Source organism: Tenebrio molitor, chromosome 8 (genome assembly GCF_963966145.1).
Source record: "Tenebrio molitor chromosome 8, icTenMoli1.1, whole genome shotgun sequence".
NCBI lineage: Eukaryota > Metazoa > Arthropoda > Insecta > Coleoptera > Tenebrionidae > Tenebrio > Tenebrio molitor.
Window position 1 is genome coordinate 2,191,687 of NC_091053.1, and position 20,970 is coordinate 2,212,656.

Here is a 20,970-nt window from a genome sequence, read left to right on the forward strand (position 1 = left end):
TGATTCTTCAAATTATCAAAAGCTCTGGTCTGTTTGTTTCTTGAACCAGTTTTATTTTTCTTCACCTGGTCGCCGCATGTGTCTGAGATCATACCAATGAATCTTCTCAATAATTCATGAAACTTTGCAATCCTCTTACTTCCAATAATCGGAGTTAATGACGGTTTCGATTTTACAACTGCGCTCTCCGCTGCGCCACTAACTCATTCACACCAGCGCACCATTTCGTTTTTTCTATATTTTTTCCACAAGATATAATTTAACAAGGTGCAAATCCAATTTGCCGCGAATCATCTCCTTTCTTCACCTATCGAAGAAATCAATAGACAATCTCTAATCCTGTTTGGACGGCGGTAATTCGCGTGGATATTCTTGACATTATGAGAACTTTTTACACTTTCCTTTCCACACAAAAAAGGAAAGTTGTCCTTCACCTCTCTCCTTATTAGCGCCTGAAATTGCGCGTGGCGTATCGAAATTCAATTTGGCCGGTTGACATTTAATTGTTTGCAAAATAATTGGCGCTAATTAAAATCGAGTCGCCAAGGTCAGGCTATGGGTGTGTACTTGTTGAATCATGGGCAAAAGCTCAAGGAGTTTGTGGGAAAATTAGCCCAAAATAGAATTAACTCAATAACTGGACAAATCGTCGAAAACGGTAACTGGACTACCATGGGTTATGGGTTAAAATGGTAATGGAGAAACTTGGTGTTTTACATACATTTGCATCTCAAATTCTAGTTTGCCAACACTTTTTACCCGAATAACAAGATATTAATTGCGGATTTTAATAGACTTGACCTTCGAAAATTCCTCTTGAGGTTTTATTGAAATAAAAGTGTTAAAAAAGCAAGAGTGAGTGTCTTGGGGCTTCAGATCTCTCCTGTCAAGGCTGATTGGACCAGTTACGAAAGAAATATGTTCCATGAGTGTCTTGTGGGACTCAGATCTGGACATCCTGGTGGGCAGTTCTTGGATAAATTGTAGTTATTGAAATGATTTTCGCAAAAATTCAGTAAGTAGGAAGTGATTGATAAATTTAGTTGTTAAAGAGCAAGGTGAACACTTCTTGGTGGCCAGACAAAACCACTTCATTCTTTTTGTTTCGCCAATCCAAAGAATTTCCATGAGGTCAGAATCCGGCGCCCCAGATGGCCTTTTAAAAATGTTTTGGATCTGTCTGTGAGATTCTTTGCTTTGTTCGACTGTTCCAAAAGATTTGAATGAAAGCAGACGCTTCTTATGATTGCTCCTGTGTATTTTTCGTGTTTTGTCGCCTCTGATTCAGCACTTTTGTATTCATTGAGCAGCCAAATATCTAATATCCGGAATTCGTTACGTAAGAATACGCTGAATGAAAATTAATTTGTGTGCGTAAATTCGGCTGCGAAAATGTACTTTCTCATAATAATAAATTGATTAATCCGGCTGCGACGACGTCGACATCCTCGATTAATTATAATCTCCATTAACACCAAGAAATCGACACCACTCCGATACAATCAGTAGGAAGTATGACAACCTGTCCCATACATTACTAGTAGGCAGAGGTACAAGCTTATGGAACATTAGTTTAACACACTGTAACATTACTTATCCTACGCTCAAGCAAATGCATATTTATTAGCCATCAGCACAAGAAAATTGATGCTTCATTCTCAATTACTGCGGTATAAATTTCCAACGCGAATACAATGATATCCCGTGAGCGCCAGAATCTTCTCGACTCGTCATTTTTCCCCACAATAATTACCCAAGTGCGATTAGCTTCAAACGAAATTTATTAAACCGCTGTCGGCGATTGATATTTTAAGCGAGGGGCGAGAACGGGACGTCACGTGGGGCCAAACGCGCGCTAAAACACCGCCAAACTGGCCACGCCCATGCCCTTCTCGCTGACAAGGTGTAGCGCACTCGCTAACCTTGCAGATAGTGTAATTGCAAGGGCAACGACTCGAAACACCGCCAGATCAATCGGAATTCACTCGCCGTCCCCGCGACTCTCACGTCTCAAACAATTATTTTTCTGTCAGTTATTTAATATGTACTTTACATGCGCCTCAGTACTTTTTTCTGTTTAATTTCTAAATTGTGCTGACTCATCTCGACTGTTGCACAATAATGCATTTTTTTTTTTTGTGTTTCAGGTTAGACCAGTCGAACATGCAACATTTCACACAATCGAATTAATCCACTGAGCTGAATTTGAAAAGGTGAGTATTGTGGTTTGGCCTTGGCATCGATTGCCTAAAAAATGGACCTGTGCTTTTTCAAATTAGAATGGCGATTTGCAACAAAGCAACAAACCTAATTAAGCCGCAATTCTTTTTGTGATTTACTAATGTAGAAGAAATAAGTTGTGGCTCGAAATAACCTTGCTTCAAAGAGTAAGAACCTTGCACATGTGTCACTAATAATAGGTAAATAAAAACTCGGACGTTACTGCTGTCCTCGCTGATAATGAGCGCCAAGTACTTGATAGAAGATAATCATGATAATAATGACGAAATGAAACTTGACAAACAACATCGGAGGAGTCATATTTTGAAAATGCCAGCTCGATCGCCAGACTTGGCTCCAGTTGAACGTGTCTGGCACAAAATGAATGGAACATGTCTTTTATTTCGATATTTCAACCAATTTTCCTATCTGATGGGTTATTTACACGATACAAAAGACATATTAGCAGATTTTAATTTTTTGTCTGTTTGTTTGTTTGCAATTAACTCAACAACTAATGAATCGATTTTTTTCAAACAAACTTTGACAAAAAGCTAAGATTCTGCAGTACGTTCTGCACTTTGATTCGTTGCAATATGATTTCAGACACCTGAGCAATAACGATTTACCTGCGCCGAGTACATCATTCTGTGAAACAAAATTACAGCGCCTTCGTTTCGTCATTTTTCCAGTCATGTCCTCTCCAAAAAACAACCACTTTCAGTTTATGAAATATCGTTTGCCTTGACAAAGCTCCAGTTGAATTCTGAATTTTCCGGTGGAGCTTTTTTCGAAAATTGATAGAACCGCGCTCAAGTACGGTCATTAGGTGGCAATTTATAACAATTATGTTAAAATATAATTGAATATAATGACCAGTTTATGGCTTATAGATACATTGCTAAACTATTGAGAGTCGTCTCTTGGAAAAAATGTCGAGATGACGTTCATTACAGCACGTCTGGCCTGTAATGACACATTAAGCGTCGGCCACCTGTGGGGTCTGTGGAACAACCCAAACAGATTGATAATTGGATGCGGTGTTTATCAACTGGGAGAAATCCTTCGTCCTGAAAGGACTCCGGTACGGTGTTCGTGACGGCTCCGGGCGCTGCTCAAACACAAAGTAATTAATTAAGTAGGTACTCCGGCAATTACAGCCACTTACTTTCATGTGTGCCGATCGAAAAAAGCTGTACAGTTATCCAGCACGTAAATATAGAGCTAGCAGGATGCCAGTACTGTTACGTTACGTAAGATGCGATAAGATAGTCGACGTCGGTGAGTGTGAAGTGTTATTATTTATCGACGCATTGTGGCCAGGCCTGGATCCAATTTGTACTAATTTGACGAATTAGTTGGGGTTTTTTATTGGATTTTTCATGCATCAATCATTCGGAGAGTTCCGTTACTTGAGGACCATTGTGTGAAAGTTGTTGCGTGAGGTGTGGCGTAATCGACACCGACAACTTTATTTGGTGATGAAAGCTTAGGGAGAGCTTGCAAGTTCGATTAAAAATATCAAACGGTGACAAACAACGGAATTGATATTTTTCCGCTGAGGGAAACTTCGTCCTTCCTAGATTTCCCACAGGACTGGCCCATTGACACGAGTCAGAGGGTCTCTCTGCAAATTTGCAAATAATATCGGTCACAAAGGATTACGCTTTCAATTGGGTCTTTTATAGTTTTTATCGGGATTACCAAAAGTGTGAAATTAAATTGGATCTGATCTACCCAAATAGAACAATGGATAAAAGAAGCTTTTATCTGTTTTATCTCAATTTGCAGTATCGAGAGAGATGAAAAAGTGTGGTGGTATCCATTTTGCGCATCTCTTCCATTTTATGCAATAACTCATTCAGAATTGTTGTTACGGTAAAAATTGTGTCTAACAATTTTGTAGCTTATTAAATTGTGCATAAAATCTCTTCTCTAAAAATTTCCCTACGACTTATAGTTTCTGAGATACGGTCGTTAACATGTTGGTCTGTTTACGACGCAAGGCGTAAACTCACCTTTCGTCACGGCGCCAGTTAAATTCGCGCTGCTTCTGCATTTTTTAATAACTTTTCACGATGTGTATATTTTAGCATCTAAATTGAATGCTCTTTATGACGGTGTGCGTGAAATTGTGATCGCTTAAAATTTGCAAAAATTACAGCGGTTTGAAAGTAAGGGTTCAAATGAGTTTTACAAAAAATTCATATTTTTTGACGATTAGCTTTGAGGATGTTGTCATTAAGATGGAAAAAATTCCGTTGGGGAATATACAGGGTGGGATGTGTAGTTGTCGAATTTCGTTGGAAAATTTTCAGGCTCACTTCGTTTCCGAGTTATCAAACTTGGAATCAATCGGGGCAGATCAGAAAGGTGTTATTTTTGGATGTTCACAACTCGAAAAATAATTTAGTTAGAAATTTTTCGAAAACAGATTATTTTAAAGAAACTAGTTCTCTGCAGGACTGTATTCGTAATTTTCGAAAAATAAGAAGAAAAAGTTTGTTAATATTGTGACGACGCGTGAGATGTGTTTGTCATAGGGAGCAATAGAAACCGTCACAGCTTTTACAAATTTTAATCAACTGCAATTTCGCAGGTACCATCATAAAGAGCATTTGATCTAGATTCAAAAATATACATATCGTGAAAAATTGATTAGTAAATGCAGCGGTAGCGCGAATTTAATGAGCGCTGTGACCAAAACTGAAATCGTAAACAGACCAACACACTAAGGGCCATACCTCAGAAACTGTTGGTCGTACAGGAATTTTCATAGAAAAGATTTTGCTCAGAATTTAGTAGGCTACAAGTTTGGTCTACACACTTTTCACCGTCGGAGCAGTTTTAAATGTGTTAGAGGAGTTGGATTATCTCATGGGCTGTGACCTTGGAAATATCTCGAAGGCGGGGCCATAATCCAGTGAAAAATTTGCCTTCCTGAGACTGATATTCGTCGTTTGCGCAGATATGACTCACAGCCCATGAGAAAATCCAAGACGTCTACTTCTTTTTGTTCGTACCAAAAGCAGTACTGGTTAGTTGAAACAAAGCGAATAAAATGTCGTTCGAATTTTTGCCGTCTCTTGGTCGCAATTAAGACCGCTTCCAGGAGGTCTCTCCGCCTGGTCGGTACTGTTAGTACTCTTAACGTCTGTAAAATAGTGCACATGTCTCGGATTATGCCAGTCCGTAAAGCTCTCGTTCGATCTTTGATGTCGACAAGGCCGACTTGAAAAACGATCCCACTTGTGAAGCTTTCATTATCTCCAACCTGGTCTTTGTCCCGCGACATTTCGCTTTCGGCTCCGTTATTTAATCGAGATAAATGACCCGCGTGCGCATTTTTCCCAAACGCGTGCTTTACGAGGGTGCTTTCGCGGTTGACAAATTGTAAGATGATGACAACGATAATTTGGCCTCCGCGGCATAATTAATCACGCGGAATTAATAACACCAGAGCTTGTTCTTCACCTGAAATTACCAAAAGATCAGGACTGGATTTGCGTTCTGAATGGAAGCTGCGAATTAATTTTGTCACAAGCTCGATTCGATCCGGGTGCGCCTCGAAAATCCGGTGCTCGAGAAATGCCCAATCATTGATACAAGAGAGATAATTTTTTGCCGACACTCGATTTATCCCAACAATGTTGGCGGTATTGCCTGACTGACATAACCGTATTTTCGGCCGATAAAATTTGTCTTGGCCGTAATTAAAATCGATCGTTGAACTTGGAGCCTTCCGACAAGCTGCGTTGCTCGGGGCGAACAAAACGATACAGCTCATGCGAATTTATCTTTGCGATACAGTGATATATGACCCGCATTGTACCAATGATTTAGTCTACGGTTAATGAATAAGAACACCACGGTTCACTGAGCGTGATTTATCCGGGAACAAGAAAGCGAGAACGGAAACGGTCACGTGACTAGGCGGCGCGCAATCAATGCGCGACGTGCCTCTGGTTTTTCACCTCTTCGCTCGAACAGGGGTTGTTACGTCACACCGATTGTATTATGCGTATGTGTCGGCGCTGAGAGACGCTTTTATGCAGAAAATGAAAGTTGTTATTAGTGGAACAAGATGGTTGGCCTCAATTCGGCCCACTAAGGTGAACTAAGTCGCTTTCGATTTCACTCGACGGACTATTGGTATTTAGTTGCTTAATGCTTGCTCGACTTTGCGATTTAATTTACGTGGGGCACAATGTCGACAGGAAAAAATTATTTCCTTGTGAAAAATTTCATATCGCAGAAATGTCTGTCGAAATGTTTTATTGATTCCACGTTTGAAATTAAATACCTGCTTGTCGGACGCAAAAAGAAAGATCTGGGCTTAGTTGAGAAATTTCATTGCTGTTAGCTACCTGGAATCAGACGGGTTAATAATTTGGGGACGTATTCCAAATATTTTGAAGCTAATTATGTTTTATTTAAATTGTGAGGGAAAAAAACTATAGTCGGGGCGGCGACTCACTGGAGTAATAAATTGTAATGACCTTCACGTGATGTATGGTGCAGCTCAATGCACGCAGCCAAAATTTCCATCCATTCTTAAAGTAGTACGATTTAAATTTCCCGCACAAACTATCACGTGAACATCTCGTGATTACTCTAGTGGTTCGCCGCGCCAACTATAGCAGAAGAAGCAGAAATTTTACTAATGTGATGTGATGTAAGAATGTAGAGTTTTGTCAATTTTTGATAAAAGACAAAAGTAAGGCTTGAGAGGAGAAGATAATTTGTATTAAAAACTATTACCAGGACTAGGGAAACTAAAATACTTAAAGGTAGCTCGGTGGCCGCATGGCTGTCGGAGACAGTGCTCCGAGGTCGCGGTCCCGGCGCTAGTGGGTTCGAATCCCACCGAAGGGGGAGGATTTTTTCGAAGGAAGGAAACTCCGCCGGGCCATGGATGTGTGTGTATGTCTAGTAGGGGCTGACGGTAGGGTGGCGGAAGGAAGAGCGACACTCTCCCGACACCACCGCGAGGTCAGCAGGGTTCAAATCCCAGGCCGGATGGCCTCCCATGGATGTTGTGTGTTGTGATATTCGTGTTGGGTCGTCCAGAAAAAGGAGAGGAGAGAGGGTGGGCATAGGTAGCCGGGGAAAGTACCCCGGAGCCCCGCCGCACCACAAAGGAAAAAGAAACCAAGCCGACCGTAAAAGGTACCTGATAGGCCTGTTAGGTGAAAAGGGAAAGGCAAAAAAAAAAAAATACTTAAAAAATATAAATTATTGTAGCTCTAAATATAGTTGTCACAAGATATAGATAATACGTCTTATTGCGTATCTTTGTAAATAAGAAGAGAAGAAAAAGAAAGATTCATCCGTTATGTAAAAAAAACACTGATTAGAAAGATTGTTGTGAGTGGAATTGTGAAGAACTAGCTCGTTTCTTCGAGGTACATAATAAAGAACAACAAAAATTGCTAACTCATGATTAAATTGGAACAGTATTGAATATAAATAAGGAAATAGAAAAGAGAAAGGTAAATTTGGAACTAGTGATGTCCAATTACCTGTAAGTTATGCAAATAAAAAAAAATTGTTTAGTGATTTGTTGGTAGAATCTTGCAATTTCTTTAGAGCAATTACAAGAACTATTTGTACGTTTTAAAAATTGCTTCAGACAAATTTTACACCAAATTCGACACAAATGAAATGCACTAAGCACCAAGAATCTGGGAAAAAGCTTGAGAGGTGTGTTCTTCTAAGTCATATTATCATAGTTGAGTGATTTGGTTTCGAAAAAATAAGAAAAAGTGGATCAATACCTTCATTTGAATAGTAAATGTATTTTGAAAGTATAACAATGAGTGTACTTTCAAAATAATCGAAGGGAGAAAGAAGTTGCTTAATTCTGACGTAACTTAACCAGTTGTCAAACCATAGATGTGAAACGTCATTTATTCAGCGAATAAACAGTAGGTAGTATTTATTTTGGGACAGTTCTTTTCAGAAGTGAGCACCGTGGGTTTTTCTGGATTGCTTAGTGCTGCATAATTTTATACAAAACATGACGATTAAGTTTATGCATGCAAACCATTCGAAGGAAAAAGACGACCTGCGCTGCTAAAAAACAGAGAAAACCACGCTCTCCTTGACCGATTTTTTTTTGAACGCTCGTTATATATCGGGCGTTCATTTAATCCTCAAAGCAGGCGTTGACGAGTCGATTGTGAATGCACCACGGATTACGGATCACGGATCAACTGTTTAAATCTAACCTCACTTTTTGCGTTGTTGTGACGTTCACAATCGACTCTCCAACGCCAACTTTGAGGATAAATTTCAATGAACACCCGATACTAACATATTTAGCATCTGAAAGAGATGCTTTTTCCAATTTTCCAGTTCCATCGTAATATTCCTTATGTAAAATTTGCATTTACACATTTACAAATATTTTTCTTGTATTCCCTCTCAACTTTGTTGAAAATTAATTCAGTGTTTCTACTGCCTTTTTAGCCAAGTTAATAACTTACAGGTTTTATTGTTTACTTGTCTTGAAATTCTGACTTTAACCAGGCTGTTTAGAATAACGGTAATTACAACATAAATAGACAAAAGACCTTGAATTTTTTCTTTGGATGGTTCGACATGTAAATAATACTCAAAGGTCAAAGACATGATTAGACAGACTTCGAATGCAAAGAACACACCATAATAATATTAATAATAATGCAGTATCGAAGAGTTTGATTCTTAATTAAATGTATATCATTAATAGTTTTATTAGACGAAATCATGATACACAAAGCTGTCCATTAGATTCTGAACTGAAGGTCAGCAACAAATCTAAAATCATAATTAACCAATTTTGAACCCGGTCTATTAATCTGATTTGTAATTGCTCAATTAAGATAAAAGAGTCGATTCTGACAATACTTAAAAACATACTCGTACTGCATTACAGTTTCTGCAGTGTAAATGGGACAAATATTATTTTCCAAATCACAAGGTGTCAGGTCAGGACTACAAGGCGGCTGCAAAAGATTGCCAAGCAGCATGATTGAAATGTTTTTTAGTTTTAGACCACCAGACCTGTTCCATCATTTCAATTTTTTTTATCACCAGGAAAATTTACATTACGTGGTAGACCTCACCGTAGAACAATCAATTGTCCAAAACAATCTTTGGTGAATGACGTCGACGTGTGCATTGCTACAGTTCAACTGTTTATGTCAAGATAAAGCAATCATTTATTTTTAAATAATGTTGGCGTCACTTGTAACTGCTTTAAACCAGTGGCGTTCCACTAAGATACACTAAATACCAAGTGAGTATAAAACATTGTGACGTTTTTTCGAATGTTGGCAATGCTTATGTTGGTCATCCTGATGACAGTTCCATGTTTGGCAATAGACATAGGCGTACGTGGTTGGAAAGGGGGCATGAAAAACTTGAATTCATTAAATTAATTGAAAAAAGAAGAAATTTAAAAAAAGGAATAGAGAAAATGTTCAGCATTTCTGGTTCCACATTCGTTGTGGCATTTCCACAGTTACAGTTCTAGCAAATTGTTAATTGTATTTTTAATGTCCGTCAAAAAAAGTGCAAGTTTTTTCATTCGTGTGCGTTCATAAAATATGTAGCGTGTTATTTTTTAACGCAATTATAAAATTTTTCATTCATAATTAGTAGTTTTTTTAACGAGTTCGTATGTAAATTGGGATTTTGTTGGAACGAGCGTTTTAAAGGTCCACGGGTTCACACAGGAGAAAATTTTCAAATTTTGAGTGTCGAAAAAATTGTTGTCTAAACTTACGTTTTACTCGGCGGATTTGCGCACTCGCTGCGCTCGTGCGGTAAATCTTCCTTCCCGGAAAAAAAAGTATTACTTTACTCACTTGTTGCATAAATAACTATTATAAATACAATGACTCTTAAATGGGTAAAAAAAGAAATCAAGAGGAGTCAAGTCAGGTGATCGGCTTGGCCGCAATCCTGCACTTATCAATCGGCCTTTGAAGAACTCTAAATAAATAATTGTTGTTCGTGCCGTCTGAGCAGCAGCTGAATCTTGTTGGAAATATCCGTTTGTTAGTTCCACATCATCCGCTTAATTTATCCCAGAAGAAATCTTTGAAGAGATTTAACCAATTTCAATTGCATGTATGGTATCTCCACAACATTGTGGGATTGCGTGTTGACCAAGTTATATAATTTGAGAATTAATGGAACTTGAAAAGTGAAACCAAGCCTCATCCTAGAAAAAAAATCTTGCATGCATTATTAACTAAATTGTTGGCAAATTGGATGCGTGGAAAAAATCATGAGGGACAAGTTGTTGCACCAGGGAATATTTGCAAGAGTAAAAATTTAAATTCTTCTTGAAGATTTATCAGAGTTTTAATACATATGAAAAAACTAATGAGTATTAAATTTCAAAGGAATTTGTGTGCATCACTATTTTAATTTAAACATGAGCTTTGTCAGAAGTATTACCAACCAATAAAAAATTCTTACAATCTTTTATAGATACCTGGTCACTGTTCCTATTTAAAATGAAAATAAAATAAATCGAGCGATTGAAAAAAAAACGTTTTTAGATGAGAACTTTTATGCATACAGCGTGCTAAAGTATCACCTTGATATTTATTTATTTCTTGACTGACGATAACCTTTCACACTTCTTTAATAAATAATCGGAAGTTCAAGAATGATTCCTATTTTTTTTTTATTTCAAAGAATTACAAAACTGATAAAACAATCACAGATAACTTTCCGATTTTTTATTTTTTTTTTAATAAACTACAATATGCAAAAGGAGACAGGAGGATACAATTTATTATGCGAATCAAACAATTCGTAATGTTTCTCGTCGTACGAATACACACAAACATTATTAGTACTTCTTGTGGAAGGCACCAAACACACCGGTCTCTTCCCGCTAAAATACTCCTTATCACACTTCAACTCCACATTATTGTCCCCCAACCACCTCAACACCAAGTCCAAACAAGCACACTGCCAAGGATTCCCTCCAATCGACATCGACCTCAACGCATTCAGTCGAAACAAAAAGTTCGACGACAAATACGTCAGTCTATTGTGATCCAAATAGAGAACCTTCAAATCAGGCAACCCTGCCGCCGGCAACACACCACCATCCATCACCGCCAACAAATTATGGGTTAAGACCAGCGTGGTCAGCTTGGGCGTTTCTGCCAAAGCTTTGGGTTCCACGCTCGAAATCGAGTTGAAACCCACATTCAACACTTTCAAATTCGACAGACCTTCCAGCATGTATGCTGTGATTTGTGTCAAGTTGTTTCGGTGCAACCAGAGCCTTTCCAAAGTGGTACCGCTGCTGAGGTACTCCTGCACGTTGAATTCGCTCAACTCGTTGTGGTCCAGGTACAATCGCTTCAACTGTGACATGTTCCCAAAAGCGCGTGTCTCAACGCTTGAGATCTGGTTTCGCGACAGCGACAAAGTGTGAACTGTCAAGTTGTTGAAAACGTTCTTCGTGATCGTGGTCAAGGTGTTGTTTTCAATTCGCAGTCGTTCCATTTGGGGCAAGTTGACGAAAGCTCCCGGAGCAAGGGTCTTCACCCCGCACTCGTTGAAACTCAAATACGTCACATTTAAATCTTTGAAAACTCCTGAAGGAATGTTGTGGAGTTCGTTGCTGTAGAAAGTGAGGAACTGGAGGTCTGGGAAATTCTTGAATGCATCTTCGCTTATCCCATTGATGGCGCGCTGTATCGTCAACCGTTCGATATTCCTGGCACTCTCTACTGACACTTGCTGGAATTGCTCCAGATCGGTCTTCATGGAAGGGTAGATCATCACACTCTTCTGCAGGTTGCGGTCGTTGGTGTACAAGTCTTGCAAAGTGTCACAGTAGCTGTCAGTCTTGCTGACGACAATACACTTTTCTTCACTTTCTTCGCACAGAATTGCTAACACGAGTGTTACAAACAGCGCGAAGCAACTAAGCGCCATTGCTAATTGTCACATTTTACCAGTTGCACTGACGCTAACAACTCCTCAATTGAACTTTGTTTGAAGATGGTAATCCCCAAGTCCGTGTCTTGTTTTTTGCGATTGCATCACGTGCTGGTTATCTGGAGCCAGTGGCGGCGATTATGAAGGTTTTTGGGAGAAATTGTCGTGACAAAAATAATGGCGCGTCGATTTCCGTACGGTGTTATTTGCACAACAACCAACAGAAAGTAACAGTCGTTATCCTTGGCCACAAAGTATAGCGGTTACGACATTTTTATCGACTCGTGGGCAGTCTGTGGGTATTTCTTATGGACCTAACCAACTGTAAAATAGAGTTACATGTCAATCGCCCCTTCATCAAAGTAATGAGCAAAGGAACACAATCTAAATTTGCAAATCGGAGAGAAACCAAGATCATGACCAGTCGATGGTTTCCGGGTTCTGGTGGTGGCCGATGTAGGTTGCGGTTTTGTTTCACGAGAGGAACTGAAACTGTGGAGAAATAAGAAGACCGCAATCTGCACGGAACGGTGCTGCAGTTGGAAACCTTGATTGATGGCGTCGAACAATGGGTTCCACATCCAGCGCTACTGGAGGTATTGACGTGTTTTTAACTGAATCAGAACTGGAAGGTAATGAACCTCAAGGTTTTTACGATTTTGTTTTATGGTAATAGGTGCGGTTTAATTTCCATTCGGCTTAAAAATATTTAAAATTATAATAAATTAATATTCAGTCGGCGAAAGAAATGGAGTGATAAATTATACAGGGTGTCAAAAAATTCGCCAATTCCGAATTCAGACCGTTGTAGGGGATCACTTCAGTAGTCCAAATATGGAAATAAAAATTTTTTTCTTAAAAATGGAACGGCAACGTAGCTAGAATAGTATTTTGTCACTGTAGAACAAAATTAAAGTGTTTATATATTCTTCAGGAAGAGCGATTTTTTTTCTAAGTATTTTTTGAGCTCTACTGGGTCCTTCCCTACCACGCTCTGAATTCGGAATTCGCGAATTTTGAGACACCCTGTACATATAAAAATGTAAGAATGTATTTGGTGTTGACAAACCGGAGAAGTCAGAACATGATGATGAGGGATTAGTGGAGAGAAAGGTCAACTGGTATTGACAAGTGGGAAGAAAAGGGGGAGTGGCTAAGAGAAAGAGGGACAGGAGTAAGAAACTGTAGGGGAGGAAGAGAGAAAAAGGAGAAAGAAGAAATTCAATTTAGAAAATTGAAAAAAAGGTGTAGAAGTGTTGGATTTTCTCATGGGCTATGAGTCATATCTGGGCAAACGACTAATAGTAATATCGGTCTCAAATTTACAGGTTTTTCACTGGTTTATTGCTCGGCCTTCGTGTAGATATTTCCAAGGTCACAGCCCATGAGAGAATCCAACTCCTTTACAATGCGATAGCATTGGTAGAATAATTAATACAAAGGGGGAAATATTGTCAAAAGAACTAAAGAATAGAGAAAAAGCATTAGAGAAAGTGATTTTAGAGTTGTGCTTTTAAATGTTCTTTCCAAAATAATGCAAAAGGATTTCGTCTTTCCTTAACAACGATTTACACAAACTGTATCACTTTCTGCATAGATGAGTGGAGCTCCGCGTCCCAAGAGACCAGTTTCGCTTAAGAAAAACTGGTTTAAATCCTGAAATTGTCACTGAAACGCTCGTTTTACTGGACAAATCTCATTATTGCAAGTCGCACGCAAATTCCCTCTTATTCATAGCACTCCGCAATTAATGTGTTATTTTTCCTGCAAGTACTTCGTGCAGAGAATCTAATCGCCCGAGCCATAAATCGAATCGAGCCTTCCTCGGTTTCCACCGGTCTTATCTCTTCTGCCCCGACTCCATCTCTCTTCTGGCTCAACCCACGAATCAATCAGAGACGCGACTTTCGTCGCTGCTGCCAAAAGCGCCGTTCGTTTACCTCGCCTGACAAAAACAGCGCCCACGGTTTCGATTTCACTGTTTTTCGCCTCCGTGGGCGAGAAGGTCCTTGTTTGAGTCGTTGGACCTGTTGCGGAACCAGTTCGAAATCGTTCCCAAAAAATTCCTGTCGGGATTTTTTCCTGGCGGTCCGATTTCAAAGACATAAAGAACTCGCCAGCCGACTGCACACTTCTAAATTGTATTGGCAATTATGGAGGCGGCGACGACCTTAACGCGTCATTGCTTTGAAAAATAACTCACTTAGGTGTGCGCGCATGCTAATTTACAGTAAATCTCGTTATCGGCTGAATCTGCATTATCGACACCTGTTGAAGAGGGGTCAAGGGTAGAATCGACACTCAAAAGCACACCGACTTGTGCCGAATGGGCGCGAGCATTGTGCTGTTGAAAAGCTCTCGCCAGCAAAGCAAACAAATCCAGTTTCCATTATGCAAATGAGCGAACAGTTTCCACCGTAATGATCGTCTTTGTTTAAGTGTTTGGCGTCGGCCCCGCCCATTTTTGTTGGAGCTGGCTTCGGTTTCGAGGCCCAAATTAGGTTTTAATGTGTGGCTTGCCGCTAATTAGCCAGGACCGCCTCTGCACCGGTCCTGATAAGAAACTGTGCCAGTCCTGGCTCAGCATTCCTCCGGAGCGATTCCTTTGTGTGCACAGGTTTTTGTCACCAATTAGACCGATCGCAAAATCATTTCAGACAATTAATTGGCTAGAAAGTAGAAGACCCGAACAGTAACGCTCTCTTCGGTTCGCCTTTCCCAAATTAATCATTACATTCCGGTGTAATTACGCGCAATAAATAAGAGAACGACAAGAGGTGGCTGGAAATTTATAATCTCCGGGGTCACGAATCTTTTTTATTTACAAATTGCTCTCATCGGCTCGGCTCTAGCCGTACATTATGGTAACTGTACCTCTAACAACGCGCAATTTTCGAAAGTAACATGACAAGCCAGTCGAAATCCGACCTTCGAGGATTTGCATGAGCGTTTGCGCCGCACCGGACACGAATTCCTGCAAACTCTTACTTTCGGCAGCAAACTGGAACGGCCCGCGTTAGAAATCCCCGAAAAAATTTTTAGAAACGCTGCAATTACAATAATGAGTGGGTTAAGTAACGCCAGGGGTTGTTAGCAGTTGGATGGGTGGCCCCGAGAGAGCCGCGCTCGATTGTCATCGCAGAAATGACAACTGCGGTGTTAAGCTTTCAATGTATAGTTTTCTCAATTTGGTTGTAGGTCGTAAAAGTAAAAAAAAATTACGACCTACAACGAAATTGAGAATCCTGTAGTAAGAAATTGCTTCCAGTCGAAAGATCTTAGCTAAGAACAAAACCATCACAACCGTAACGCGATTAGAAATTTAAATCGTGGAAACAAAGTGGGATTCGTACACGCCAACAATTAAAGCCATAAAGTACAGTAAATTAATGCAAACGGGCTCCGTTTGTTTATTGAAGTTTTGGGTTAGGAGGTTTGTGAGTAATGCGCTGTCTGATGCGGTGTATTACCGAAATCCATTACCGGCGTAACCGTTTTCGTGGCTCTCTCACTTCGCTTAAGTGGTTAATTGTGCGGTAATTTTTTTGTTTGCTCTTTTATCCCACTTGTTAAGCGCCGAAAGCGATCCAACGCGGAACGGGCGCAAATAAGAGCAACGAGGACGGCTTTGGTGCCTTCTCCACTTATCGCAGCGGTTTGCACAAAGCGAGCGTGGCGTATTGTCTAGAAGAACCAGAAGAAACTGGAACAGCTCTGACGGCAAAAGCAAAAAAATGTTGGAGGCACCACGACAGGTGTAGAGGAAGCAATGATTGTGATTTGATTGCAAAGTGTGTGGAGTTTTATTCGGGGTTTTTCTTTGCAGATGTCTCAGCTTCTAGTCTTCTTGTTGGCACTGTTCGTCTTGGATCCGGCGTCCTCGCAATCGAACTATGCGGACCAAGCCAACAACATCGAGTACCAAGGGAAAGGCCTCCCCGACCAGGCCACCTTAGACGGCAAAGTCACGAAGCTAGACGACCTCAGTCCTGTAATTTTCCTGAACCGCACAAAAGCCGCTCTGAACTGCGCCGCAGGCTCCATGCAAGTGGAGCTCAAATTCAACGATAAATTCTACGGAATCGCTTACGCCGACTTCGACAGAAACTCAGCATGTCAAGTGTACGGCAAGGGCGGCTACAGCTACAAACTGGAGTTGCCGCTGAAGGGGTGCGGAACGAAACAAGTGAGTCTCGGGGAGGGGAGAGCGAGCGCGAGTTAATTGGCTTGTTGCAGGACCCTCAGCGTGTGTTCACCAATAACATCGTAGTGAGGTTCCATCCGGGACTGGAGATCGACGGGGACGAGATCATCACGATAGTGTGTCGGTACCCGCCCCCTGTTGCCCCGCTTCCTGGTCCCATCGTCGATTTCAGCAAGGAAGTGGTACCGGCGGCGTCAAATCTAGCGCCGGCGCTCAGACCCTTCCAGATTCTTCTGATCTTCTGCGGGATTCTCTTCCTGTCGTTGCTTCTTCTAGGCTTGGGGTGCTCCTACTACTGCTTGAGGAAGCGCAACATGACAGTCATCAGAAAGCCGTTCCCGTCTCTAGCTGACGGCTCGGAAATCACCAAACTGTCGGGCAGTTCTCTGGGTACCAAATCACCCTCCCGTTCGTTTGTTTTCTTGACTGACCAACCCTTTTCAGGTAATCTGTCGATGTTCGAAGGTTTGAAGATACCTCGTGTCAACGCTCCGGTGGTACCACCCCCAGGTAGCAGTTCGGGAAGCGAAGGTCCCCTCATCAGTGACACCCTCCCGTCGGACTACCCCTCAGAGTCGCACTCTGACGTGGACGACGCCAGATCGCTTCCACCCTCATCCGGGGGTAGTTTCGAAAACCAAGCCTACATCCCCGACAATGGTAGTTTCTACAGCGAAGGGTACGGACAGACTCAGGAGCAACACATTCAAAACTCGATTGCTATTCCTGCAACGGTACCAAGACTCCCTCTGGCGGTACCAAAAGACCAGCCCAAATTCGACGTCCAAGTGAGGGTGAAACGCGCACCACCCTCGCCTCCCAGCTTGAGCATCTCTGATACCGAGAGCTCTATTGCCAGGACCGAGAGGAATCTGTCGACGATCATGGAACAGAGGGAGGACAGTGTCAGATCGATCGATTCCCCTCCACTGATGGAGAGGACGCAGTTTACGTACGTCCCCGAGTTGCACCCTCCGCCTAGACACATCCAGCCTGCTCCCACTTACAATCGGATCCTGCGCAGGCAGCAGGAACTGCAGGAGTTCGAGCCTCCACGAGTCGCCCCCGCCAGGTCTATAGCGTCTTTGAATACGGAAATGACTGACACTCACTCCATGACTGAGATGATCGACGACTCCCATCACAAATTCGTCGCACCTGCTCCTCCACCACCTCCTCCAATCGTACCAAGACAAGAGTATATCGTCGATATGAGACCACCTCAGACGCTGGAACCCCCAATTGCGATTGTGCACAAACCTGAGATCACTTCGCACGTGGTGGATGACGTGTTCTTGAGAACCATCACCGAGAAGAAGACTATTGAAGATATCGAGCGCCACAAGAGATTGATCACTGAGTACCACACCAGAACCAAGCCAGTGGTTGAGCAGCATTGGGACGTTACCATTAAGAATTATCCTGTGGAGATGCCGGAACCTCCAGAATGGGAGAACTTCTCTGATATTTCTTCAGCGTCGGGTCTGACGCTTACACCGAAGATGGAGCGTGCTCCCCCCATGAGTCTACCTCCTCAGAACACGATCTCCGACAACAAGCTTCCTTTGAACTCTCCGGAACTGGTCGGGAGTATTGCTCAACAGGGTGTTCCTCCACAGGAGAACTTCCTGTCTACATTTAATATTCCTTTGGAGAATCCCCAAGTGCCAAATTGGAACGTGTTGATTCGGGTGTTGCAACCCACCGAGCACGAGGAAGGTCCAGTAATCGAGAGCGCGGAAACCTTCAACTCCCAACTCACCCTCACCGACAAGATGAAGTGGCGCCAGATCATCACCACCGAGTCTACCCTTCGCACCCTCCTCACCGAAGCCGTAATCCGCGAGGACTTCGAGCGCATCCGACACGACTCCCGATACGAGAAACTCTTCGAGCCCCCGAAGTGGGACGTGATCATCCGAATCCTCACCCCCGTGGACAAACCCAAGAACAGCCGCTTCCGCAAGAAGGCCGACTGGGACACCCGCAGCAGACGCAGCAGCCTCCCCACCCTCTACGAGTACGACTCCGATGGGGGTAGTTCCGTGCGCACCCTCACCCAAGAACCCATCGTGCACGCTTTGATCCCGCTGCGCTCGCGCAAGACCTCGCGCTCGAGCTACCGCAGCGAGGCGGACCTCCGCTCCATGTCCGAGGTAACAGTCGATTTCGGCCGCCCCGAAGACAGCCACTCCGAGAGCTCCAGCTACTACCCGGGCGTGAGCCGGTACTACGAGGAATCCGAGTACCAGAGCGCCTCCTCCCACCACCCGTCTTTAGCCAGGTCGCTCAGCCAGCCCAGTCTGGCGCGCTCAGCCAGCGAGTTCACCGAGCGGTGGATCGCACCCTCGCGCTACGACACCGCCAGCGAGTTCACCAGCCCGGAGGCCACCCCCAAGTCGCAGCGCAGTAGCAGGATACAGCCCCTGCATGTCCCCAGAGGCACCGGGGAGCACAGCTCCGTCTGGCAAGCCACCGCGTCCTCGCAGATCGCGCAAAGGCCAGGGATGACTGCGAAGGTCGTCACTAAAGAGTTCCGGAGCGAGGCGTCCACTAGTTTCATGGCGACCAGCGACAAGAACTGGTTCGGGGACAACGACAGTGAAGCTAGTTTCAAATAGGACTAACTCTTCCATAACTAACGTGCTAACACAAGAAACTTAACCGGTATTAAAGCTGCCCTCTTATACATAAAACACGTAATTCAATGTACTCCCGTAGTCTATTTTTACTTAATTTTAGTAACTAGAATGCTGTGATAACGTTTGTAAGGTTACGAATTGGATGGTTTTGCCGAGGTAAATTAGACAAGGGCTCAACCCGTTTGTCCACTTTTCCACAAAGCTCCTCCGTGGGGAACTGAAGAATCGGGTGCTTACTAAATCTACACTCTAGTTCTAGTAGTTTCTAACTCCATGTTTTATTGTACTTGACGTGCGCTCAATTTTCTTGTGTATCTGGTGACGGGACGGGCTTCTCATGCAATCTACTTAACCTCGCTCCTAAGTTAAGATAGCTAATTGAAACTTTTTTTATAAATATTTTATAAACGTGTTTTAGGTGCTATTACTTTTATATGAAGTGTATGTAACTTTTTTTAAATAAATTAATTTAATAAACGCTTACAATACTACCCTTTCGATTTTTCACCCCCCTCACAAAATTCTCGCTAATGCGTTTTGTGACAAATTGGACTCAAATTGAATTTGCTGGATCGTGCCTTAATCTGCGAAAGTACAAAACACTCTAAATACTTCTGCAACTAATTGCGAGACAAAAACACCGAGTTCTGTTTCCTGGCGAGCTTTCGGGAGCTTTCCACGTTGCTACTAATTCAGGAGTCGATTCCGCGTGCACTTAAACCCTTTTATCTTTGAGTAAACCTTCCCAAAGCTCCGTGTTTGCGGTTGGAACTGGTGAACGATGGATTAAATTGGAGATAATGAGCTTATTTTCCTGGTTCAAGGCGCAGAAAGGACGATATTAGGCGTCTCATTCTAAGGATGATTAATATCGTACCGGAGACATTTCGTGAAGACGACAAATAAAAGAATGTGTGGGAGAATAATATATGATCGACGGTGTAAACCGATTTTAAGGATGAAAAATAGATCGGCCCAACAATATAAAATAAAAATTATGTAAAACCAGAAAAGGAGATTTATTGAAGTCGAAACGTCAACATCTGATGTTTTCTTTACAAACAAGTTCTCTCCGCAGTATTCCTGTTTTGCTGCTTGTATTACCATTCTACATTATAAACGGAACAAATTCAGAATTGGAATTGACTCACCCAGCCTGCAAAAATTACAAGGAACAAATTTGGAGTTTATTTGTGTGGAAGTGAATAGATGGACCAGGAAGTGAATAAAATACTCTTTGTAAAACTTCCTGGTTGTTAGAGTAATGGGGGGTTAGTGAACCTGCAGTGAACAGTCGGGGAAAGGATAATAGAAAGGACTCGGACTGGATCAATAGACAAGAGAATTAAACAACCGGAGCAAATGTTGGAAAAAATACAGTGCAGGAAATTGTCTGAGGTGAAACAGATAACTCAGGGTTTAATCCTGGAATGGGGGTGGATCCAGTTAAATCGAAACGTTTCATTTGATAACTTGTTTGCCCCGGTTCAATTCGCACTTCCTGTGCTTTCGAAGGAATTTTTCGAGTCCTCCTACTTGTTGCCATATCTTTCATGCGACATAAATTCGTGATTTCAATTTCCACGAGAAGCTCGCTCATTTGAGATTGGTCGTGTAAGCGGGGGCGGCGATCGACATTTATATTCCGACGTAAAGAGTATGAATAATTTCAGCGTTTATGAGCAAATTCTGTTTTTATTTTTGGCACGCAATTCTAGCACGAATTGTTGTAACAAGATCACGTCATAACTTTCAAGCGAGTGAGGAGTTGCAAGGGTTAATAAAACAAGCTTTGAACAAGTTTAGTTGGGAAGTTTTTGATTTTGCATGTTCCGGAAGAGTTTGCAAATTGTGAGTTTTATATTTGTCAATAGAGAAAAAAATTGTAGGACCTCTTGTTTTATTGCGACGTAGTGTTTTAGGTCAACAAGAGTAGAACACAGTTTG

The 20,970-nt window shown here is 42.0% G+C and overlaps 2 protein-coding genes and 1 long non-coding RNA gene across 4 annotated transcripts in view; 1 reads left to right on the plus strand and 2 right to left on the minus strand.

Annotated features, from left to right (window-relative positions):
* The window catches only part of pot (papillote), a 32,256-nt gene extending 12,742 nt beyond the window's left edge, over window positions 1–19,514 (plus strand). Inside the window, exons 1-5 of one of the 2 annotated variants that reach the window (XM_069055537.1) lie at window positions 993–1,015; window positions 2,148–2,213; window positions 16,004–16,363; window positions 16,414–16,771; window positions 16,826–19,514. In XM_069055537.1, coding sequence (XP_068911638.1) covers window positions 16,004–16,363; window positions 16,414–16,771; window positions 16,826–19,002 — 2,895 coding nt within the window. In that variant the 5' untranslated portion in view covers window positions 993–1,015; window positions 2,148–2,213 and the 3' untranslated portion in view covers window positions 19,003–19,514. Of the gene's footprint in view, window positions 1–992; window positions 1,016–2,147; window positions 2,214–16,003; window positions 16,364–16,413; window positions 16,772–16,825 lie in introns of those variants that run through there. The other variant, XM_069055535.1, reaches the window with a different exon arrangement.
* LOC138136368 (uncharacterized) lies at window positions 3,062–9,601 on the minus strand. The gene is made up of 3 exons (XR_011161267.1): window positions 9,330–9,601; window positions 3,389–3,847; window positions 3,062–3,331 (listed from the first exon to the last, which is right to left on the minus strand). It is a non-coding gene; the product is annotated as an uncharacterized lncRNA (long non-coding RNA).
* Window positions 10,879–12,676, minus strand: LOC138136367 (phospholipase A2 inhibitor-like). The gene has a single exon (XM_069055538.1). The coding sequence runs from the start codon at window positions 12,172–12,174 to the stop codon at window positions 10,978–10,980; it is 1,197 nt and encodes a 398-aa protein (XP_068911639.1). The 5' UTR covers window positions 12,175–12,676; the 3' UTR covers window positions 10,879–10,977.
* Window positions 19,515–20,970: the final 1,456 nt, after the last annotated feature.